The sequence below is a fragment of the Triticum aestivum genome, chromosome 1D (genome assembly GCF_018294505.1).
Source record: "Triticum aestivum cultivar Chinese Spring chromosome 1D, IWGSC CS RefSeq v2.1, whole genome shotgun sequence".
NCBI classification, from domain to species: domain Eukaryota; kingdom Viridiplantae; phylum Streptophyta; class Magnoliopsida; order Poales; family Poaceae; genus Triticum; species Triticum aestivum.
This window is the reverse complement of record NC_057796.1, coordinates 490,296,839-490,322,894: the sequence shown is the minus strand read 5'-3', so window position 1 is coordinate 490,322,894 and position 26,056 is coordinate 490,296,839. Positions and strand designations below refer to the sequence as shown.

The 26,056-nt window shown below is 43.6% G+C and overlaps 1 protein-coding gene across 3 annotated transcripts; it reads left to right on the top strand.

Annotated features, from left to right (window-relative positions):
* The first annotated feature begins 17,721 nt into the window (after nucleotides 1–17,721).
* Nucleotides 17,722–23,470, top strand: LOC123183362 (uncharacterized). 3 transcript variants are annotated; one of them, XM_044596151.1, is made up of 5 exons: nucleotides 17,722–17,920; nucleotides 18,747–18,895; nucleotides 20,164–20,316; nucleotides 21,640–22,300; nucleotides 23,145–23,470. In XM_044596151.1, exons 4-5 carry the CDS (start codon nucleotides 21,759–21,761, stop codon nucleotides 23,212–23,214), a joined length of 612 nt encoding a protein of 203 aa, XP_044452086.1. In that variant the 5' UTR covers nucleotides 17,722–17,920; nucleotides 18,747–18,895; nucleotides 20,164–20,316; nucleotides 21,640–21,758; the 3' UTR covers nucleotides 23,215–23,470. The 3 variants fall into 3 exon arrangements, with proteins under 3 accessions (XP_044452086.1, XP_044452087.1, XP_044452088.1); XM_044596152.1 differs by having other exon boundaries at nucleotides 18,747–18,909; XM_044596153.1 differs by lacking the exon at nucleotides 20,164–20,316.
* Nucleotides 23,471–26,056: the final 2,586 nt, after the last annotated feature.

Genomic DNA, 26,056 nt, shown 5'->3' with positions numbered 1-26,056 from the left:
TATGTATTCATTTGAAAGTACTATTAAGCGTTTTGATCTATCCTTATAGATCTTGATGCTCAATGTTCAAGTAGCTTAAACCAGGTTTTCCATTGAAAAACACTTTTCAAATAACCCTATATGCTTTCCAGAAATTCTACATCATTTCTGATCAACAATATGTCAACAACATATACTCATCAGAAATTCTATAGTGCTCCCTCTCACTTCTTTGGAAATACAAGTTTCTCATAAACTTTGTATAAACCCAAAATCTTTGATCATCTCATCAAAGCGTATATTCCAACTCCGAGATGCTTACTCCAGTCCTTAGAAGGATTGCTGGAGCTTTGCATACTTGTTAGCATCTTTTAGGATTGACAAAAACCTTCTGGTTGTATCACATACAACCTTTTATCAAGAAAATTGTCGAGGAAACAATGTTTTGACATCCTATCTGCAAGATTTCATAAATAATGCAGTAACTACTAATACAATTCCAACAGACTCTTAGCATCGCTACGAGTGAGAAAGTCGCACCGCAGTCAACTCCTTGAACTTGTCGGAAAACATCTTAACGACAAGTCGAGCTTTCTTAATGGTGATACTTACCATCATTGTCCGTCTTCCTTTTAAAATCCATCTATACCCAATAGCCTTACGACCATCAAGTAGTTCTTCCAAAGTCTATACTTTGTTTTCACACATGGATCCTCTCGGATTTTATGGCCTCGAGCCATTTGTCGGAATCCGGGCCCACCATCGTTTCTCCATAGCTCGTATGTTCATTGTTGTCTAGCAACATGACTTCCAAGACAGGATTACGTACCACTCTGAAGTAGTACGCATCCTTGTCGTCCTACGAGGTTTGGTAGTGACTTGATCCGAAGTTTCATAATCACTATCATAAGCTTCCACTTCAATTGGTGTAGGTGCCACAGGAACAACTTCTTGTGCCCTGCTACACACTAGTTGAAGTGACGGTTCAATAACCTCATCAAGTCTCCACCATCCACCCACTCAATTCTTTCGAGAGAAACTTTTCCTCGAGAAAGGACCCGTTTCTAGAAACAATCACTTTTGATTCCAGATCTGAAATAGGAGGTATACCCAACTGTTTTGGGTATTCTATGAAGATGCATTTATCCGCTTTGGGTTCGAGCTTATCAGCCTGAAACTTTTTCACATAAGCGTCGCAGCCCCAAACTTTTAATAAACGACAGCTTAGGTTTCTCTAAACCATATTCCATACGGTGTCATCTCAACGAAATTACGTGGTGCCCTATTAAAGTGAATGCGGTTGTCTCTAATGCCTAGCCCATAAACGATAGTGGTAATTCGATAAGAGACATCATGGTATGCACCATATCCAATAGGGTGCATTTATGATGTTCGGACACACCATCACACTATGGTGTTCCAGGCGGTATTAGTTATGAAACAATTTCCACAAGGTCTTAATTGTGTACCAAACTCGTAACTCAGATATTCATCTCTATGATCATATCATAGACATTTTATCCTCTTGCCACGATGATCTTCAACTTTACTCTGAAATTGCTTGAACCTTTCAATAATTCAGACTCGTGTTTCATCAAGTAAATATACTCAGAATCTACTCAAATCATCTGTGAAGTAAGAGCATAACGATATTCACTGCGTGCCTCAGCACTCATTGGATTGCACACATCAAATGTATTACTTCCAACAAGTTGCTCTCTTGTTCCATCTTACTGAAAACGAGGCCTTTCAGTCATCTTGCCCATGTGGTATGATTTGCATGTCTCAAGTGATTCAAAATCAAGTGAGTCCAAACGATCCATCTGTATGGAGTTTCTTCATGCATATATACCAATAGACATGGTCCACATGTCTCAATCTTTTCAAAAACGAGTGAGTCCAAAGATCCATCAACATGGAGCTTCTTCATGCGTTTTATACCAATATGACTCATGTGGCAGTGCCACAAGTATGTGGTACTATCATTACTATCTTATATCTTTTGGCATGAGCATGTGTATCACTACGATCGAGTTTCAATAAACCATTCATTTTAGGTGCAAGACCATTGAAGGTATTATTCAAATAGACAGAGTAACCATTATTCTCCTTAAATGAATAACCGTATTGCGATAAACATAATCCAATCATGTCTATGCTCAACGCAAACACCAAATAACAATTATTTAGGTTTAGTACCAATCCTGATGGTAGAGGGAGCGTACGATGTTTGATCACATCAACCTTGGAAACACTTCCAACACATATCGTCGCCTCACCTTTGGCTAGTCTCTGTTTATTCTGTAGCCTTTTATTTAGAGTTACTAACACTTAGCAACCGAACCGGTATCTAATACCCTGGTGCTACTAGGAGTACTAGTAAAGTACACATTAATATAATGTATATCCAATATACTTCTGTCGACCTTGCCTGCCTTCTCATCTACCAAGTATCTAGGGTAGTTCTTCTTCAGTGACCGTTCCCCTCATTACAGAAGCACTTAGTCTCGGGTTTGGGTTCAACCTTGGGTTTCTTCACTAGAGCAGCAACTGATTTGCCGTTTCATGAAGTATCCCTTCTTTCCCTTGCCCTTCTTGAAACTAGTGGTTTTACTAACCATCAACAATTGATGCTCCTACTTGATTTCTACTTTCGCGGTGTCAAACATCGCGAGTTGCTCAAGGATCATCATGTCTATCCCTGATATGTTATAGTTCATCACGAAGCTCTAATAGCTTGGTGGCAGTGACTATGGAGAACCATCACTATCTCATCTGGAAGATTAACTCCCACTCAATTCAAGCGATTGTAGTACTCAGACAATCTGAGCACATGCTCAATGATTGAGCTTTTCTCCCTTAGTTTGCAGGCTTAAGAAACTTGTCAGAGGTCTCATATCTCTTGACGTGGGCACTAGTCTGAAATCCCAATTTCAGTCTTTGGAACATCTCATATGTTCTGCGACGTTTCAAAAACGTCTTTGGCGCCTCAATTCTAAACCGTTAGCATTACGCACTGAACTATCACGTAGACATCAAAACGTGTATGTCAGATGTTCGCAACATCCACAGACAACGCTCGAGGTTCACACACCGAGCGGTGCATTAAGGACATAAGCCTTCTGCGCAGCAATGAGGATAATCCTCAGTTTACGGACCCAGTCCGCATAATTTCTACTATCAACTTTCAACTAAATTTTCTCTAGGAACATATCTTAAAGAGTAGAACCAAAGCGTAAGTTACGACATAATTTGCAAAGACCTTTTGACTATGTTCATGATAATTAAGTTCATGTGATTATTTAATGAACTCCCACTTAGATAGACATCCCTCTAGTCATCTAAGTGATACATGATCCGAGTCAACTAGGCCGTGTCCGATCATCACGTGAGACGGACTAGTCATCATCGGTGAACATCTCGATGTTGATCGTATCTACTATACGACTCATGTTCGACCTTTCGGTCTCTTGTGTTCCGAGGCCATGTCTGTACATGCTAGGCTCGTCAAGTCAACCTAAGTGTTTTGCATGTGTAAATCTGGCATACACCCGTTGTATGCGAACGTTAGAATCTATCACACCTGATCATCACGTGGTGCTTCGAAACAACGAACCTTCGCAACGGTGCACAGTTAGGGGGAACACATCTCTTGAAATTTTAGTGAGGGATCATCTTATTTATGCTACCGTCGTTCTAAGCAAATAAGATGTAAACATGACAAACATCACATGCAAATCATAAAGTGACATGATATGGCCAATATCATCTTGCGCCTTTTGATCTCCATCTTCGAGGCGCGGCATGATCACCTTCGTCACCGGCATGACACCATGATCTCCATCATCGTGTCTTCATGAAGTTGTCTTGCCAACTATTACTTCTACTACTATGGCTGACGGTTAGCAATAAAGTAAAGTAATTACATGGCGTTTTTCATTGACACGCAGGTCATACAATAAATTAAGACAACTCATATGGCTCCTGCCGGTTGTCATACTCATCGACATGCAAGTCGTGATTCCTATTACAAGAACATGATCAATCTCATACATCACATATATATAATTCATCACATCCTTTTGGCCATATCACATCACATAGCATACCCTGCAAAAACAAGTTAGACGTCCTCTAATTGTTGTTGCATGTTTTACGTGGCTGCTATGGGTTTCTAGCAAGAACGTTTCTTATCTACGCAAAAGCCACAACGGTGATATGCCAATTGCTATTTACCCTTCATAAGGACCCTCTTCATCGAATCCGATCCGACTAAAGTGGGAGAGACAGACACCCGCTAGCCACCTTATGCATCAAGTGCATGTCAGTCGGTGGAACCTGTCTCACGTAAGTGTACGTGTAAGGTCGGTCCGGGCCGCTTCATCCCACAATGCCGCCGAATCAAGATAATACTAGTAACGGCAAGCAACTTGAACAAATCATCGCCCGCAACTACTTTGTGTTCTACTCGTGCATCGAATCTACGCATAGATCTAGCTCATGATACCACTGTTGGGGAACGTAGCAATAATTCAAAATTTTCCTACGTGTCACCAAGATCAATCTAGGAGATGCTAGCAACGAGAGAGAGGGAGTGCATCTTCATACCCTTGAAGATCGCTAAGCGGAAGCGTTACAAGAACGCGGTTGATGGAGTCGTACTCGCGGCGATTCAAATCGCGGAAGCTCCGATCTAGCGCCGAACGGACGGCGCCTCCGCGTTCAACACACGTACAGCCCGGGGACGTCTCCTCCTTCTTGATCCAACAAGGGGAGAGGAGAAGTTGAGGGAGAACTCCAGCAGCACGACGGCGTGGTGGCAATGGAGCTCGTGGTTCTCCGGCAGAGCTTCGCTAAGCACTAAGGAGGAGGAGGAGGAGTTGGAGGAGGAGAGGGCTGCGCCAAGGGAAGGGGGTGGGTCCCCTCCCACCCCCTCACTATATATAGGGGGAAGGGGAGAGGGGGCCGGCCCCTCTAGATGGATCTAGAGGAGGAGGCGGCGGCCAGGGGAAACCCTAGATGGGTTTGGGCGCCCCCACCCCCTAGGAAACTTGCCCCCCAAGCCGGGAGGGGCGGCTGCCCTAGGGGTGGCGCCCCCACCTCTCCTGGTTACATGAGAGGGGTTGGGAGGGGCGCACAGCACCTTAGTGGGCTGGTTTGCCCCTTCCCCTTGGCCCATAAGGCCCCCCAACGCTTGCCGGGGCCTCCGAAACCCCTTTCGGACATGCTGGCCATAGCCTGGTACCCCCAGAACAATTCCGGACTCCAATACCCTTCGTCCAATATACCGATCTTCACCTCCGGACCATTCCGGAGCTCCTCGTCATGTCCGGGATCTCATCCGGGACTCCGAACAACCTTCGGTAACCACATACTATTTCCCATAACAACTCTAGCGTCACCGAACCTTAAGTGTGTAGACCCTACGGGTTCGGGAACCATGCAGACATGACCGAGACACCTCTCCGGCCAATAACCAATAGCGGGATCTGGATACCCATATTGGCTCCCACATGTTCCACGATGATCTCATCGGATGAACCACGATGTCGGGGATTCAATCAATCCCGTATACAATTCCCTTTGTCTATCGGTATGTTACTTGCCCGAGATTCGATCGTCGGTATCCCCATACCTCGTTCAATCTCGTTACCGGCAAGTCTCTTTACTCGTTCCGTAACGCATGATCCCGTGGCTAACTCATTAGTCACATTGAGCTCATTATGATGATGCATTACCGAGTGGGCCCAGAGATACCTCTCCGTCATACGGAGTGACAAATCCCAGTCTCGATTCGTGCCAACCCAACAGACACTTTCGGAGATACCTGTAGTGCACCTTTATAGCCACCCAGTTACGTTGTGACGTTTGGTACACCCAAAGCATTCCTACGGTATCCGGGAGTTGCACAATCTCATGGTCTAAGGAAACGATACTTGACATTAGAAAAGCTCTTAGCAAACGAACTACACGATCTTGTGCTATGCTTAGGATTGGGTCTTGTCCATCACATCATTCTCCTAATGATGTGATCCCGTTATCAATGACATCCAATGTCCATGGTCAGGAAACCATAACCATCTATTGATCAACGAGCTAGTCAACTAGAGGCTTACTAGGGACATGTTGTGGTCTATGTATTCACACATGTATTACGGTTTCCAGTTAATACAATTATAGCATGAACAATAGACAATTATCATGAACAAGGAAATACAATAATAACCATTTTATTATTGCCTCTAGGGCATATTTCCAACAGTTTCGACCCCAAGGCTCAACATATAAATAGAGGGGTAGGGCTAGCACCCAAGACACATCAAGAAACACCAAGCCGTGTGCCGGCTACCCCGTCCCCTCTAGTTTATCCTTCGTCATAGTTTTCGTAGTGCTTAGGCGAAGCCCTGCGGAGATTGTTCTTCACCAACACCGTCACCACGCCGTCGTGCTGCCGGAACTCATCTACTACTTCGCCCCTCTTGCTGGATCAAGAAGGCGAGGACGTCATCGAGCTGAACGTGTGCTGAACGCGGAGGTGCGGTACGTTCGGTACTTGATCGGGACGGATCGTGAAGGTGTACGACTACATCAACCGCGTTGATAAAACGCTTCCGCTTACGGTCTACGAGGGTACATAGACAACACTCTCCCCTCTCATTGCTATGCATCACCATGATCTTGCATGTGCGTAGGATTTTTTTTTGAAATTACTACGTTCCCCAACAGTGGCATCCGAGCCAGGTTTATGCGTAGATGTTATTTGCACGAGTAGAACACAAGTGAGTTGTGGGCGTTACAAGTCATACTGCTTAGCAGCATGTCATACTTTGGTTCGGCGGTATTGTTGGATGAAGCGGCCCAGACCGACATTACGCGTACACTTACGCGAGACTGGTTCTACCGATGTGCTTTGCACACAGGTGGCTGGCGGGTGTCAGTTTCTCCAACTTTAGTTGAACCGAGTGTGGCTACGCCCGGTCCTTGAGAAGGTTAAAACAGCACTAACTTGACGAACTATTGTTGTGGTTTTGATGCGTAGGTAAGAACGGTTCTTGCTCAGCCCGTAGAAGCCACGTAAAACTTGCAACAACAAAGTAGAGGACGTCTAACTTGTTTTTGCAGGGCATGTTGTGATGTGATATGGTCAAGACATTATGCTATATTTTATTGTATGAGATGATCATGTTTTGTAACCGAGTTATCGACAACTGGCAGGAGCCATATGGTTGTCGCTTTATTGTATGCAATGCAATCGCCCTGTAATGCTTTACTTTATCACTAAGTGGTAGCGATAGTCGTAGAAGCAATAATTGGCGAGACGACAACGATGCTACGATGGAGATCAAGGTGACAAGGTGTCGCGTCGGTGACGATGGTGATCATGACGGTGCTTCGGAGATGGAGATCACAAGCACAAGATGATGATGGCCATACCATATCACTTATATTGATTGCATGTGATGTTTATCTTTTATGCATCTTATTTTGCTTAGATCGACGGTAGCATTATAAGATGATCTCTCACTAAATTTCAAGGTATAAGTGTTCTCCCTGATTATGCACCGTTGCGGAAGTTCTTCGTGCTGAGACACCACGTGATGATCGGGTGTGATAAGCTCTACGTTCAAATACAATGGGTGCAAGACAGTTTTGCACACGCGGAATACTCAGGTTAAACTTGACGAGCCTAGCATATGCAGATATGGCCTCGGAACACTGAGACCGAAAGGTCGAGCGTGAATCATATAGAAGATATGATCAACATAGTGATGTTCACCATTGAAAACTACTCCATCTCACGTGATGATCGGACATGGTTTAGTTGATATGGATCACGTGATCACTTAGATGATTAGAGGGATGTCTATCTAAGTGAGAGTTCTTTAATAATTTGATTAACTGAACTTTAATTTATCATGAACTTAGTACCTGATAGTATTTGGCATGGCTATGTTGTTGTAGATAGATGGCCCGTGCTGTTGTTCCGTTGAATTTTAATGCGTTCCTTGAGAAAGCAAAGTTGAAAGATGATGGTAGCAATTACACGGACTGGGTCCGTAACTTGAGGATTATCCTCATTGCTGCACAGAAGAATTACGTCCTGGAAGCACCGCTAGGTGCCAAACCTGCTGCAGGAGCTGAACCAGATGTTATGAACGTCTGGCAAAGCAAAGCTGATGACTACTCGATAGTTCAGTGTGCCATGCTTTACGGCTTAGAACCGGGACTTCAACGATGTTTTGAACGTCATGGAGCATATGAGATGTTCCAGGAGTTGAAGTTAATATTTCAAGCAAATGCCCGGATTGAGAGATATGAAGTCTCCAATAAGTTCTACAGCTGCAAGATGGAGGAGAATAGTTCTGTCAGTGAACATATACTCAAAATGTCTGTGTATAATAATCACTTGATTCAACTGGGAGTTAATCTTCCGTATGATAGTGTTATTGATAGAATTCTTCAATCACTGCCACCAAGCTACAAGAGCTTTGTGATGAACTATAATATGCAAGGGATGGATAAGACGATTCCCGAGCTCTTCGCGATGCTAAAGGCTGCAGAGGTAGAAATCTAGAAGGAGCATCAAGTGTTGATGGTCAACAAGACCACCCGTTTCAAGAAAAAGGACAAAGGGAAGAAGAAGGGGAACTTCAAGAAGAACGGCAAACAAGTTGATGTTCAGGAGAAGAAACCCAAGTCTGGACCTAAGCCTGAGACTGAGTGCTTCTACTGCAAGCAAACTGGTCACTGGAAGCGGAACTACCCCAAGTATTTGGCGGATAAGAAGGATGGCAAGGTGAACAAAGGTATATGTGATATACATGTTATTGATGTGTACCTTACTAATGCTCGCAGTAGCACCTGGGTATTTGATACTGGTTCTGTTGCTAATATTTGCAACTCGAAACAGGGGCTACGAATTAAGCGAAGATTGGCTAAGGACGAGGTGACGATGCGTGTGGGAAATGGTTCCAAAGTCGATGTGATCGCGATCGGCACACTACCTCTACATCTACCTTCGGGATTAGTTTTAGACCTAAATAATTGTTATTTGGTGCCAGCGTTGAGCATGAACATTATATCTGGATCTTGTTTGATGCGAGACGGTTATTCATTTAAATCAGAGAATAATGGTTGTTCTATTTATATGAGTAATATCTTTTATGGTCATGCACCCTTGAGGAGTGGTCTATTTATATTAAATCTCGATAGTAGTGATACACATATTCATAATATTGAAGCCAAAAGATGCAGAGTTCATAATGATAGTGCAACTTATTTGTGGCACTGCCGTTTAGGTCATATTGGTGTAAAGCGCATGAAGAAACTACATTCCGATGGACTTTTGGAATCACTTGATTATGAATCACTTGGTACTTGCGAACCATGCCTCATGAGCAAGATGACTAAAATGCCGTTCTCCGGAACTATGGAGCGAGCAACAGATTTGTTGGAAATCATACATACTGATGTATGTGGTCCAATGAATGTTGAGGCTCGCGGCGGGTATCGTTATTTTCTCACCTTCACAGATGATTTGAGCAGATATGGGTATATCTACTTAATGAAACATAAGTCTAAAACATTTGAAAAGTTCAAAGAATTTCAGAGTGAAGTAGAAAATCATCGTAACAAGAAAATAAAGTTTCTACGATCTGATCGTGGAGGAGAATATTTGAGTTACGAGTTTGGTCTTCATTTGAAACAATGCGGAATAGTTTCGCAACTCACGCCACCCGGAACACCACAGCGTAATGGTGTGTCCGAACGTCGTAATCATACTTTACTAGATATGGTGCGATCTATGATGTCTCTTACTGATTTACCGCTATCATTTTGGGGTTATGCTTTAGAGACGGCTGCATTCACGTTAAATAGGGCACCATCTAAATCCGTTGAAACGACGCCTTATGAACTATGGTTTGGCAAGAAACCAAAGTTGTCGTTTCTTAAAGTTTGGGGCTGCGATGCTTATGTGAAAAAGCTTCAACCTGATAAGATCGAACCAAAATCGGAGAAATGTGTCTTCATAGGATACCCAAAGGAGACTGTTGGGTACACCTTCTATCACAGATCCGAAGGCAAGACTTTTGTTGCTAAATTTGGATCCTTTCTAGAGAAGGAGTTTCTCTCGAAAGAAGTGAGTGGGAGGAAAGTAGAACTTGATGAGGTAACTGTACCTGCTCCCTTATTGGAAAGTAGTTCATCACAGAAACCGGTTCCTGTGACACCTACACCAATTAGTGCGGAAGTTAATGATGATGATCACGAAACTTCATATCAAGTTACTACCGAACCTCGTAGGTCAACCAGAGTAAGATCCGCACCAGAGTGGTACGGTAATCCTATTCTGGAGGTCATGTTACTAGACCAGGACGAATCTACGAACTATGAGGAAGCGATGATGAGCCCAGATTCCGCAAACTGGCTTGAGGCCATGAAATCTGGGATGGGATCCATGTATGAGAACAAAGTATGGACTTTGGTTGACTTGCCGGATGATCGGCAAGCCATCGAAAATAAATGGATCTTCAAGAAGAAGACAGACGCTGATGGTAATGTTACTGTCTACAAAGCTCGGCTTGTTGCGAAAGGTTTTCGACAAGTTCAAGGAGTTGACTACGATGAGACCTTCTCACCCGTAGCGATGCTTAAGTCCATCCGAATCATGTTAGCAATTGCCGCATTTTATGATTATGAAATTTGGCAAATGGATGTAAAGACTGCATTCCTGAATGGATTTATGGAAGAAGAGTTGTATATGATGCAACCTGAAGGTTTTATCGATCCAAAGGGTGCTAACAAAGTGTGCAAGCTCCAGCGATCCATTTATGGACTGGTGCAAGCCTCTCGGAGTTGGAATAAACGTTTTGATAGTGTGATCAAAGCATATGGTTTTATACAGACTTTTGGAGAAGCCTGTATTTACAAGAAAGTGAGTGGGAGCTCTGTAGCATTTCTAATATTATATGTGGATGACATATTGTTGATTGGAAATGATGTAGAATTTCTGGATAGCATAAAAGGATACTTGAATAAGAGTTTTTCAATGAAAGACCTCGGTGAAGCTGCTTACATATTGGGCATCAAGATCTATAGAGATAGATCAAGACGCTTAATTGGACTTTCACAAAGCACATACCTTGACAAAGTTTTGAAGAAGTTCAAAATGGATCAGGCAAAGAAAGGGTTCTTGCCTGTGTTACAAGGTGTGAAGTTGAGTAAGACTCAATGCCCGACCACTGCAGAAGATAGAGAGAAAATGAAAGATGTTCCCTATGCTTCAGCCATAGGCTCTATCATGTATGCAATGTTGTGTACCAGACCTGATGTGTGCCTTGCTATTAGTATAGCAGGGAGGTACCAAAGTAATCCAGGAGTGGATCACTGGACAGCGGTCAAGAACATCCTGAAATACCTGAAAAGGACTAAGGATATGTTTCTCGTTTATGGAGGTGACAAAGAGCTCATCGTAAATGGTTACGTTGATGCAAGCTTTGACACTGATCCGGACGATTCTAAATCGCAAACCGGATACGTATTTCTATTGAACGGTGGAGCTGTCAGTTGGAGCAGTTCTAAACAAAGCGTCGTGGCGGGATCTACGTGTGAAGCGGAGTACATTGCTGCTTCGAAAGCAGCAAATGAAGGAGTTTGGATGAAGGAGTTCATATCCGATCTAGGTGTCATACCTAGTGCATCGGGTCCAATGAAAATCTTTTGTGACAATACTGGTGCAATTGCCTTGGCAAAGGAATCCAGATTTCACAAGAGAACCAAGCACATCAAGAGACGCTTCAACTCCATCCGGGATCAAGTCCAGGTGGGAGACATAGAGATTTGCAAGATACATACAGATCTGAATGTTGCAGACCCGTTGACTAAGCCTCTTCCATGAGCAAAACATGATCAGCACCAAGACTCCATGGGTGTTAGAATCATTATTGTGTAATCTAGATTATTGACTCTAGTGCAAGTGGGAGACTGAAGAAATATGCCCTAGAGGCAAAAATAAAGTTATTATTTATTTCCTTATATCATGATAAATGTTTATTATTCATGCTAGAATTATATTAACCGGAAACATGATACATGTGTGAATACATAGACAAACAGAGTGTCACTAGTATGCCTCTACTTGACTAGCTCGTTGATCAAAGATGGTTATGTTTCCTAACCATAGACATGAGTTGTCATTTGATAAACGGGATCACATCATTAGGAGAATGATGTGATTGACTTGACCCATTCCGTTAGCTTAGTACTTGATCGTTTAGTTTACTGATATTGCTTTCTTCATGACTTATACATGTTCCTATGACTATGAGATTATGCAACTCCCGAATACCGGAGGAACACTTTGTGCGCTAACAAACGTCACAACGTAACTGGGTGATTATAAAGGTGCTCTACAGGTGTCTCTGATGGTACTTGTTGAGTTGGCATAGATCGAGATTAGGATTTGTCACTCTGATTGTCGGAGAGGTATCTCTGGGCCCTCTCGGTAATGCACATCACTATAAGCCTTGCAAGCAATGTGACTAATGAGTTAGTTACGGGATGATGCATTACAGAACGAGTAGAGAGACTTGCTGGTAACGAGATTGAACTAGGTATTGAGATACCGACGATCGAATCTCGGGCAAGTAACATACCGATGACAAAGGGAACAACGTATGTTGTTATGCGGTTCGACCGATAAAGATCTTCATAGAATATGTAGGAGCCAATATGGGCATCCAGGTTCTGCTATGGTGACCAGAGAAGTGTCCCGGTCATGTCTACATAGTTCTCGAACCCGTAGGGTCCGCACGCTTAAACGTTCGTTGACGATATAGTATTATATGAGTTATGTATGTTGGTGACCGAATGCTGTTCGGAGTTCCGGATAAGATCACGGACATGACGAGGAACTCCTGAATGGTCCGGAGATAAAGATTGATATATGGGATAATAGTGTTTGGTCTCCGGAAGGGTTCCGGAATTCACCGGAAGGGGTTCCGGATGTTTCCCGAAATGTTTGGGTACGAGAACACTTTATTTGGGCCAAAGGGGAAAGCCCACAAGGTTTTTGGAAAGTGCAAAAGGAAGTTTTGCGGAGTCCAGGGGCCAGACGCCAGGGTCCCTGGCGTCTGGGTCCAGACGCCGGGAACCCTGGCGTCTGGCCCTGGAGTCCGAGAAGGACTCTTGCCTTTCAGGTGAAACCGACTTTGTGGAGGCTTTTACTCCAAGTTTCGACCCCAAGGCTCAACATATAAATAGAGGGGTAGGGCTAGCACCCAAGACACATCAAGAAACACCAAGCCATGTGCCGGCTACCCCGTCCCCTCTAGTTTATCCTCCGTCATAGTTTTCGTAGTGCTTAGGCGAAGCCCTGCGGAGATTGTTCTCCACCAACACCGTCACCACGCCGTCGTGCTGCCGGAACTCATCTACTACTTCGCCCCTCTTGCTGGATCAAGAAGGCGAGGACGTCATCGAGCTGAACGTGTGCTGAACGTGAAGGTGCCGTACGTTCGGTACTTGATCGGGACGGATTGTGAAGGTGTATGACTACATCAACCGCGTTGATAAAACGCTTCCGCTTATGGTCTACGAGGGTACGTAGACAACACTCTCCCCTCTCGTTGCTATGCATCACCATGATCTTGCGTGTCCGTAGGATTTTTTTTTTGAAATTACTACGTTCCCCAACAGAGAGATGCACTGATAACGACGGTGCACGACTATCTTAGTTACAGATATGTCGCAGGCCAGGTGTGCCATGGATATGGTGGATGCACCCGGTGCATGGATGATACAATGTCTTAGCAACTAACGAAAGATGGAGGGTCTGGGAAAATTGTGGACATGGGGCATCGAAGATGGCTCGAGAAAGATGATCCGTGGAGATCTATTAAATGGTGAGGCTGAGCATCGAGGACCTCCATGTAAGAGGAGCGGCGCCGAAATCGATGAGCTGTTGAAAAACTGGGAACTGTGCCCCACGCCGGGAAATATGAAAAAGGCGTCGGAGCCGCTACTAAAGGTATGGTAGATGAGGTCTGTTTTTTGGGACTTGGAGTACTGGCCCAAACTTGACATGCCTCATTGCCTTGATCAAATGCATATCACAAAGAATGTCCTTGAGAGCTTGCTTGCAAAAGTGATGAACATACCGGATAAGACCAAGGACGGGCCGAAGGCAAGAAGAGGCTTGGAAGATCTGAACGTCAGGGAAGATCTCCACATGCCGCCCTGTAAAAAGTCGGAGGAGACGGAGACGGAGTCTTGTAATATTGGAATATTTTTAAGACGGATTCAGTAATTCTCTCCTAAAACATCGCATTAATTCTTCGTGGTTTATTTTCTTCACTTTGGTTAGTAATTATTTTCGTTTGTTTTGGTACTTAGAACCGTTTCCCTTAGCAATCGAAATCAATGAACTATTTTCAAACTCCGGTTTTGGTCAGAGGGTGGTTGCAGAAGTGACGACGTAACTGCGAGGATAGTAGTGCCTTCCTTTTTTGCTTCATATGAGATCGATCAACAAGACTTACTTATCGCAAGATTGTTGTGCACTTGCAGGCATCAATACTACAAATTAAAATATATTTTTTTGACTTGCCATGTGCGATATTTTCTTAGCATATCCGGATATCCCGTATTCCAATACCCCATCCGTTCCTAAGTATAAGTCTTTTTTAGAGATTTCAATATGGACTACATACGAAGCAAAATAAGTGAATCTACACTCAAGAATATGCCTATATGCATTTGTATGTAGTCCATATTAAAATCTCTGGACTTGTATTTAGAAATGGAGAGAGTACCAAGTATAGATCATGCACACATTGCAAAAATTTTACTGGACCCAACCTGCTAGACATATCTAGAAAATAGCAGCTTGTGCTTTAGAAGCTTCTACAAATATGATAATCCTGTAGTGCACTAGAAACCACTTGTAAGTGCATCTAGTGTCACCCCTAGTTGGTTTTGGAGTATTGACGACAAACGTGGTTTTTCACCACTTCTAAGATATTGTTAGATTGTCTGCTTTTAGAGGTCTGCACCATAATATTTAAGGATGTTAAATATATATGAACACACAGAGATATTGTGCACACTACATAATTAATGCGATTGTTGGACACTATTCATAGAGATTTTTTGTTGCATCACATGGTTTGACTTTAACAAAAACAATTTTATTGGTGATATACATTAAGTGTATAAAGAAAAGGACTATACTTAATAATCAGTAATGTTATTATGTCTTTAACTATGACCGCTAAATGAAAATTGTACCCATCAAGACTATATATGATACAAATGAATTTAAAAATATAAAAGTTTAGTATAAAACATATATTTCTATTTCTCCCCGAGTCAAATAAATACATTAGCACTAGAGCATTCTAAATTCGTCTTCATTAGGATGAGTGTGTAGAGGATGGCCAGGTCAAAGGAGAGACCACAATCGAGGAGCTGGAAGAGTAGCTGCAGGTGTATGGATGGGATGAGTAGAAGGCATGAGCATATGGGTTGATGATGTGTAGAAGGATGCAGGGACAACAGAGAAATGCTTAAGACGAATGGTGCTCACAACCAGCAAGGGTGGAAGGGTGTCAAAGGAGGGTCCGACAAGATAAATGAGGTGGCGACGAACCCCGACGGTACAACGTCTGGGTTGGTCAACATTGGAGAAAAAATAGGTACATAATTTATAAAAAAAACTAACATCATCGGATCTTGGAGATTGAAATACTTTGTATTGCAACAAAGATTTTGCTGGCGATATCTGTGACATACATTCTTGAAAACGGTGAGAAAAACATAGTATTGTAATGTTTATAATATTCTCTACCCAACCACCTTAAAATTTGACAGAGAGGAAGTTTGGAATTTTTCACATTATCTTTTATTCACCTTTAGTCATAGTTCTATTTTTTCTTTGGATGATTTCCAATTTTTTATATACTTAACGAATATGTCTTCTCTATTTTATTTTTCTATCAACATTGGCAAAATGGCAGAATCATTAGCATGCAAAACCCCGATAAAAGGTTTGTGTCGCCAAAACCTTAGTGCAAGGAGAAGAGAGGCAAGGCTTCCATGGATATCTCTTCTCCTCCGATGACAATAATGATAACAACAATGCTCTCAATCCTAATGACAACAACCCAATCCCGATGTGTACAAAGGGGCGTGGCCCATACCGGCGGCGCTTAACATTCTTCTTAGGGAGGAGCACAACAGGTTCTTGGACTGACTCAAGTTGAAGATGAGGTAGAGGGGTCCAGTAGAACAATAATAATCTATGTTTAGTAGTATGTTGAACATGTATTTGGTATCTATTTACGTCTAGTTTTATGTTTAGCAGCAGCTTAATCTTGAGTACTATGGACCAATATGTTGTCTCTTTCGAGCTATTGTGATCAATACTCAGTTATTATCACATACACATACAATCAAGAGAAAACAAAATATATTCGATATAATGTTGCCACTACGTACGGTAACAAACTCATAGCCTGAATCCGAGCGGAACTCTAGTGGATCGTTCATTAGCCCGCAAAGTTCTTATCATAACATAAAGAAAGGTGGCGAAACCACATTTACGCACGTAAACGCATATAGAGTAGCAGGGCCATGACACCAGCGATAAGCTGGAGCGTCATGTAAAAATGCAACACTGTGGGGTTTAGTATCTTTAACATCATTTTCTATACAATTCTCAACACCCAAGTCTTTGAGACTTTCTCTTATGCATGGTTATTCTTTGTCAACATCACTTCTTTTTAAAACTAGTCCCACGACAAGTCTTAATTATCTAGATTAAACAGAACAAAGGTTACTAAATTATTTTAGCTACTAGAACAAAAAAATGGTCTTAATTTATCAAGACTTACTCCCACTTAAATACTCCACACATACTACTACTAAAACAATTCTAACTAATTCAAGTGCAAAAGGCATGAGTCATAGGACCTACCTTCATGATCATGAATTTCCACACTTCTCTTCCTTAAGATTGCATTCCTCATTGTAAAACGTAGAGCAACTCCTCTAAAATATAAGCAAGAATGCAAACAAAATCCAAGGGCAAAAAGAAAGTGCAAAGCAAATTTTAATTTCTGGGTTTTTTTTTTTGGAAACTAACTAGTGTTGTGCAACATGGCTTGTTTCAAAAGAAAAAAATGGTTCATGTGACATTGTAACAAGGCTCCTGTTGTAGAGGGCTGATCGCAACATAGGTATTGTTTCAAAGGAAGAAATGATCAAGAGAGATTCCAAAAATTCTCATGTTGCAAAGGGTCGAGCACAACACTAGGCTTGTTTCAAAGGTTGACGCTCATGTGGGAGAGATCAGGCGGCTATTCAGGGCCTCATCCAACGGTTGCCATGTGACGCTCATGTTGTACTACTCGCAACACTACTTTGGCTTGAACAAAATATTCCCCAGAAGCCAGGGAGTGCCCGTTTTGCCGGCACGCCACGGCGGGCCCGCCCGCCCGGAGCCGGACGAGACCAGATAGACAGACAGACAGACCACGGGCGCCTCACCGGTCAAGTCCAACCACCACTCACTCACTCACTCTCACACCCAAAAGCCGGCGATCGCGGCGGATCCGACGACCCAGGCCGGGTCAAAGCCCATCCCCTCGAGATCCCCCGCCGCCCGGCCTGGCCCCACGTGTCACCCCCAGTCCACGGTCCTTCCCTCCCCCAACCCAAAGCCACCACCCGCTTTCTCTCCTTCCTATTTCCCGCTTTTACTTACTTTCCCCACTCCATTCTTTTACTCCCTCCCCTCTTCTCCCCGCCCCCCTCCGACCTCGCCCGCCGCCGCCGTCGAGCCTCCTCCTCCCTCTCGGCCGGCGTCGTTCCCGGCCACCCCACGCCCCTGGATCGGGGGGCGCGCGCGCGCGTGGTTTTCTTCACCCTCCCCTCCACTCAGGTACGGTGATCCTGATCCCGCACGCGCCAGCCCCCCTGATTATTTCTTTCTTTCTTTCTGCGCGCGCTCCTCCGGTGCTCCGGTAGCCGTTCACCGACGGGATCCACGCCGGCCCGGCCGTTCGGGCCAATGCGGCGGCTGCTGGTCGCGCTTGCTGGGCTGCTAGTGCTCTGCCTGCCGGACGGCGCGGGATCCTTCAGAACCGGTTGGCAGATCTGCGGCCGTTTATTCCAATGCGGTTCTGGGGCGCCGGCACGCGCGATTCTGGTTAAGGGGGAATGGCGTCCGGATGTGGCTGCCTCTGGATTTGTGGTGCCAGCGCAGGGACAGGCTGCTTCACATGCAGCCATCGCTTCTTGGCTCGGATACTAGTCAGTTCATACTGTTTTGATGATTGCATTATTGGTTCAGACTTCAGAGAGATAGATAGGCATCCGACTGTAGATGGATGCAATCATGGTTGGTAGGGATATCTAATTTTATCAACTATACATACACGCCACCCAAACCAAATTATAAGTGCAGTTCTCTAGTATAGTTCAATTAAGGAGCGTCGCTCCCAATTTCACTGGCATGAAACTTATAAAAACAACACAGTCCATTTTGATTATTACGAAATGTCAAAACCCGAAAGTCGCCAGCCAGCACCTACTCAGGGAGACATTTGATTGTGCAGTGTGCACTTCACTCCCTGCCCAACTGACAGACACACCGCAAGTCCAACAGCGCGATTGCATGGAACCAATGTATACGCGGTTGTATCACGTCTTATCTCCAAATGGATTTACTATGACTTGATTAGTTCCAATGTATGTTCATCCTGCAGCTCAAGAGAATCAATCCTGCCACCGCGGTTCTGTACCAAGTGGCTGGCGAGGAGCCGTGTGAGTCGCTGAAACAAGTGCGAACCTTGGAAGCTAGTAAAAGTTCTGTGGACCAGCAGGTCTGGTGTTGGGAAGAACCTTTTGTGATCAGGTAATTTGAACAAGGTACAAACTCAAATGTTCCATGCACTTGTTATACTCACATAGCTGATTCATGTTAGTATTAACTGGAAAAACAAAAAAAGGAACCAGTTTTGAGCCTTGAGTAGTTCATATCCCTTGCTATTCTCTCTTGTACCAGTTTATGCATCTGTTTAGTGTTTACACCTAAACTAAGTACACACTGTTTTTTGAAAACAATGAAAACACTGCAAACATATCTTGTATTTAGTTAAAGAAAGGAAAATATCAACCCAAACTCCATCATCTCTTTCTTCATGTAGCTTTGTTTCCTCGTCCTCCTGCTGACCACTGACATATCAACCCAAGTCCAAGCCAACGGGGCTCTGAATCTCTTGGCCTCTACTGTGTGTGTACCGCCACCTGCCCTTCAGCCGCTGTCGTGCTGTATCTTACCACCAGCTACTGCCAACTTCTCAATCTAGCCCTAGCCCCCCCCCCCCCCCCCCCCCCCCACACACACACACCCACCTCTGCCTTGCCTGTGTGTTACCACCATCATTGTTACCTCTTTTCCTCATTGCGACATCGTGCTCCTGCTGTTTCCACCCTCTTCTGCAATCTTTGGCCATTGATTTTGAGGTATGAGCATGTTTTCATCTACTGATTAGTTACTACCCCACTGACGTCCACAAGTCCACATGTTTTCATCTAGATTCACCCCTGGCCTGATGGCTGAATCTGTGTTTGCGCATGCCTGCGTTTTTCACTCGCCTTTTGGGTCTATGTTCTGGGGCACCGGCACGCTCGACTTTGGGTCAGAAAAATGCTGTCGAGATGTGGCTGGCTCTGGATTTGTGGTGCGATCACGGGCAGTCGGGCACAACACAAGCTCCTGGGCTTTGTTGGTGGAATTCAGTTCAGATGCTCAGGACCTTTGGGTTTATTGTATGAGCCCATCCATGGTGTTTTTTGTGACTGTATATAATTTGTTCAGATAGGTAGATAGGTAGGCAACCTACTGTGCAATACTATGAACTATAGCTTACCTAGCAAGCAAGTAGTAGTTAGTATCTGATTGGATGAAAATGTGTTCCTCAGTACCTTCTCAGGGTGCATAGACATCTGAATTGTGCACCTCCCTGCTCTGCTTACCTCACATACTACACTCACAACAGTAGCATTGCATGTAACCAATGTATATGCACTTGTATCGTTGAGTTTCTCTGTGCCTTGCGTTATGAAAATTGCCATGGCTCTTGAAATGAATTTATGACCAACATCTTATTCGTCCTGCAGCCGAAGAGAATCCTGCCGCCATAGTTCTATTTCTATAGTAAGTGTTGACAAGGAGCCACGTGGGTCGCTGAAACGGGTGCGTGCACTCGGAAGCTGGCAAAAGTTTAGTAACGTGTGGAAGGAACTTTCTGAGACCAGAGAATTAGAAACAAGGTATAAACTCAATTGTTCTATGCACCGTGTCATAGTCATGTAACCTATTCATGTTAGTAACTGCTAGATACCATTTTTGCTTCCAGTTTACTGACAAATAGACACAAGTTTTGACTCTTCAAAGAAGCATGCTTCCTTCATTCCTTGCCATTCTCTCTTATACTGCCTGTTTATTTATCTATATACGCCTATACTAATTACACATTTTATTTTGTAAGATAATTAGAACACTGAGAAATATATTTATTTAGTTAAAGAAAAGAAAAATATCAACCCAAACTCCATCATCTCTTTCTTCATGTACCTTTGTTCTCTCTTACTCCTGCTGACCACTGACCTACCAACCCAAGTCCAAACCAGCGCGACTCTAAATCTCTTGGCTTCTAGTGTGTACACACTGTGCGTCTGTACTACCACCTGTCCTACCGCTGCTGCCGGGCTGTATATTACCAGCAGCTACAGCCGACGCCTCAATCCAGCCCCCATGCCCTCCCTCCCCCAAACACCTCCACCACTCCTGTGAGTTGCCGCCACCGTTCTTGCCTCTTTTCATCACCGTGACATCATGCTCCTGCTGTTTCCACCCTTCCTCAATCTTTGGCCATTGGATTTTGAGGTATGAGAATGTTTCATCCATTCCAATGGTTAGTTACTTAAACCCCGCTTACCCCCACATGTTTTCATCTGGATCCACCCCTGGCCTGATGGCCAGATCTGTGTTTGCGAATGGCTGCTTTATTCACTCGCTTTTTTGATGCACCGGTAAGATCTTCGTCAGGTAGCCCCTGACATGTTGAGCTGAACTTTGGTATTCAGATGCAGACATTGTAGTCTTGAGGTGCGAGCTGATCAAGATATTACGTGTTTATTGCTGAGATTATGTCCAACTTGAGGTGTCTCTTTCTTGGTTTGTTGTGGCCCCATGATGTTTAAGTATTTAATTGGTTCAGGTAGACAGCCAACTGTGTCTTTAGGTGCAATTATGGTTGGTGAGGATAATAACAGCTGCATTTCAGTTCCCTATTCCTGGGATGAAAATGTGGTTGCCAGCACTTAGTCAGGGCGAGATCTGAGCCAAAGGATCGGTTCCTCAATTGCCCACTTGATAAAATTGTGCAGTCACGCTGCCGATTACCTGACTAGAATGGTTCCCTGTTTACCTTACCTACTGAAAATCAAACTGTAGCATAGCAGGGAACTAATGCATAACTGTATGAACGAGTGGTTAACCTTCCGCTTTTTTATGTTATAAAACTGATGTGGCTCTCCAAATGAATTAATTGTTAATAGTTCCAACAACTTATTATGTTATTCATCTTGCAGCATATTAAGGTAGCAGCTGAAGATATTCTGCTCCTGCTACTACACATTGTTTTGGTGGTCTGGTGGTCTTGATTGAGTGCTGTTAGATTCAGTTCATGGTGGCTGGATGAGAAGCTGAAATGCTACTGGCTGTGGAGGGAGGAGGTTTTTTCTCATCATCCGCATCAGGATATAGCCATGGCCTTGCGCTTTTGCTGCTCGGCCGGAGAACTGAAGAGCAGCCTGTGAGGGCATCGTCTTGGAATCACTATCGACTAGTCGACCGGGAAGCTGGGCATGGGGGGCAGCTGCCTCCAACAAAAGATGATGTTCCTGGAAAATGTGCTTCCTTCACCTGCTTTGGCTGCACACCTGCTAGGCTTGAGGGCGCATCGCCTCCGAAATTGAGCTCAAGTAACACGCGGCAGCAATTATCCAGTTCCACAAGCAGGAAAGGAACGAATAATGGTTCCTCCATCAACGGAAGTGGGAGAAAAGGATGTCTTAAGAGCAACTCGAAAAGGGACTCTTCTGACCGTGGTTCTATTGTAAGTGACGAGGAACAACCACGGGAGTCTCTGGAAGAGGTGCAAACTTTGAAAACTGGTATGGAGCGGAGAAAAGTTCACTGGACTGACACGTGCGGGAAAGAACTTTTTGAGATCAGAGAATTTGAAACAAGGTAGGTAGCTTCTCTCTAGTTTTCTTTTGTGCAAACTCTGATTTATTTTCCTTGAGCCTGGTTATAGCTAGTCAAATAACAGATCCATGTCAGTAGCCTGTAAATGCTGTTCCTTACTAAAATGATTCGTCTATGGAAAATGTAGCTGGTGCTGCTCATCTCTGTTGCAATCAAACGTTGGTTGCTTCCAGTTGAGCTAGTTTGCTTTATAAATTGTTTATACTTTTTTTAGTCTAGTTTTTGATGGGATGTCCCCGAAGGGGGACTACTCTACTTTTTTTTCACCATGGTAAATGTATATCAGAGACCTGGCTTTTTTTAAGCACTAATTTCAAGATAATTTCCTATTGTCATGAATTATTTGGTGGTGTTTTGAGATTTTTTTTTACAAGGATTCTTTCGAGGCTCAAAAGGCGCTTGCTTGTGTTAGGCCTAGTCGGGCTTCTGGAAGCTCGCTCGACGTCGAAGAGCCCAACCCAGCTTAGTCTATATGTAGCCTACTAGTTGGAGTATTTTTAGCCCAGTTTAGTCTGCATGTGGCCTGCTAAGTGGAGTATGTCTTTTCACTGTGACCATACACATCAGAATACGATAGTTTTAACACTTCAGAAAAAAAAACATGTTTCCCTTCTGATAGTGTCTGGCCCAATCTTGAATAGTCTGTCGTTCCTTACTAAAATGATTCATGTATTCGAGGCTGGGAATGCTTGGATTTATTCTGAAGCAGTGCGAATGCTCTGCGATCAATAGTTTTAGGCTGTGAGTGCTAACAGCATTGAATGTATACATACTGCTTGCACAGTCTGGTATTTCCATCTGATTGCTCAAGTTATTTTCTTAACAGCGACGAAGGTTTGTCGGACGACGAGGGGGAGAATGGCGGCTTCAAGAAATGCGAGTGTGTGATTCAGTAGATTTGTCCCTGCACAGTGCCCGGTCACAATTTTGTCATGGTTGACACCAGCTTGTACTTTTCATCCGTCTTCGGTCTTTAATCTCTCTTTCTCTCTCTTGCCCCCTGTGTGATGTGTGTACAATATGTAGCTACACATTTTTTGTTCGTCTCTCCCAATGGCTATGTTGGCTTTTTTGTTAATCATTACTATAACTTTTTGTTTTGCTGCTGATATATATTTGTTATATACACACCGTGGATGGAAGATGTAGCTACTAGCTAGTGTTGCTCAGATGTAGCCGTGCCTCCTACGTTGCAATTCACTGTACGTCGTTTCCAGATGAGCTAATGTGCTGTATTTTTGTTTTTACTGTATATAGTTCTTTTTGTAGGGTTTTGAAACTTGGCTTGTCCTAATTTCTTTTCTGATTGTTTATGGGAAATGATTGGCATCACCCAACCGATTACGACGTGTGCGTCCTTGTGGCCGTTGGATCTGATCTTAATCACATTGCTCCGGAGCAACCTATCACATAGACTAGGTTTTTGCAACTGAGCCGTTGTTGCAATCTCCCTCACCGCAACAAAATTTCAGCCGTTGATCGACTGAGGAACTCCTATGTTGATAACCCCTCAAAATTTCAGCTTGATCCAATGGTTCAAATTACAAGAAGCATCTGATGAGTGCATCAATATTCGGATCTGTTTTCTGCGCGAAAACGATTCCGACCTAAGTTCATAGTTTTCTTGAACGGGTTATTAGACATCCTTTTTGATGGAAGTTTTTCCTGGAGTATTGTGTTTGGTTTATAAACACGTGCCCACAAATTTTAAGCCTTTTCCGAGGTGATCTTCACCGTCGCACCAGTGTCAAACCCGTCCGACCATGTTGCTCCACGAATGCCAACCTATGCCTGCATCGACTGCGCCGTCGCTCCATCGAGCCGACGACAACCACCTCTCGGACCATCACCCCGGCCTCCCCGTTATAGGTGGCTGGGTGGCGCGACCACCACCGTATCACATTCATAATGACGAGAGGCGGACCCACACACATTAGTGAGTGTGTGGCAAAGGGGATGAGGTGAGGGAGGCTGGCCAGCGGTACCAAGGAGGAGATCTTAGGCCAGAGTTGTGGCAATAACAGAGACGACCAACGTAGGGAAGCTAGGTGAACATGGAGGAGGGGAGGCTTAGCAGAGGTAGGAGAAATGCCAGGACTGTTATGCCGGCGTACAGTGTCGTTTATATAAAACCTTATTAGTGGTGGGCTCCACCACCCGCACGCCACTAGTAAGATTTCTACTAGTGGCGTGTATCTAGTGTCGCACGGAACTAATATATATGCTCAACAGTTGTCCCAAGCTTTTTCTTTTGGAAAATGTAGGCGATTATTTCGTCTCCTCTACTACCCAAATACCGCCTCTTCGGATTTATAAGGCATGTGTATAACCATAGGTCATCAATCTGACCAAGGAAGTGCAAGCTATATACCCCCGAAAACCATACAATTAGAAACTTCTTTAGAATAAAAATTGAGTGATATAATTTTGTGGCATTTTACATGTATTTTGTTGGTCTAATTAGTGACCCGGAGATACAAGCATGCTTATAAACAATCAGAAGAGATATAGTAAGCACTTGCGCTTGAGAAAAAAATGGTTTGTTTCTCTAAGCAGTTGTCTTACTTATATTTAGTTTTTATATGATCCTTAGATGATTTTCATTCATGTTTTTAAAGGTAATCATGTGTATCATTAGTTACATATAATGCGAAAACAAGCACGCACACGGAACTGATCAGAAGGGTCAAGAGACAACACATGTTCATAGAACTTTGGGAAAAACCTCTTCAAGAGAAGGAAAGTACAAATGAGTAGTCAGGCATGTTGTTTAGCCAGGCAAACTAGGTACTTTTTTTTGCGGGAAGGCAAACTAGGTACTTTTTTTTGCGGGAAGGCAAACTACATACTCCAAGAAACTTTGTGAGAGAAGAAGGCGAGTCAAGCAGTGATAAAGTAGTAAATATCTATAGCTAACAATTATATGAGTTGACTTTTAGGTTGGCGAGCAGTGATAAAAAAAATTGTATTGCATGAGCGCGACATCAGCTCATGCCTTTCAATCACCACACATCCTTGTTTTGAGAGAAGGGAGATGGTTCAAAGAAGAAAAATTTATCATGCTCATGTGATTTTTTTGAAAGTTTAATGAATCTAGTGCAGAAGAAAAATAGGAAGGAAGAGAAAATTATGCTCGGGTGATCAATATAAACTATGTACGCAATGACCATCCGCTGTTGTGAGTGCTCTATTTTAGGCCAGCTGTTGGTGATGCTCAATATTTGGTGCCGTAAAAATCACCTTTGGGTATCCCAAAATTTACTCCAAGCACTTTTTTGTGCCTTATTATAGGGCAGCTATGAAGGTGCTCTTATATAGACTACTACATAGTGTATCAATTTTGAATTGGACATGCATCAACAATCGTAACCGTTGGTCTCCTATATCCAATGGCTGCAACATGTTTCGTTGTTAATAGTTATTGCAGCTGCAGCAACGGTGTTGATCTTGAACCATTGTGTCACCCTTCCCATTAAAAATGCCATACTTGATACCTATTGGACCATGTAGTAGATAGACTGAAGACGTGGTGAGCCCAAGAAGATTCGGAGGAGGAGAATGGGGAGAAGAGTGGGCACTGCTTTGTTTCAGCCGCAACGAGACAGAAGGGTGTCTCTCCTTAGGAGGGCACCCCGCACAGTAGCTTTGTTCTCTGCCTGATCATTCGTTTCTTCTTCTTTGCTTCTTGTTCATTCGTTTTTTATTTTTGTATTATTATTTATTTTTATTAATATATTA

Coding starts and splice junctions, on each gene's coding strand:
- LOC123183362 (XM_044596153.1), top strand. CDS start 21,759: ATGCTACTGGCTGTGGAGGGAGGAGGTTTTTTCTCATCATCCGCATCA. Junction 22,301..23,144: donor ATCAGAGAATTTGAAACAAG/GTAGGTAGCTTC, acceptor TTTTCTTAACAG/CGACGAAGGTTTGTCGGACG.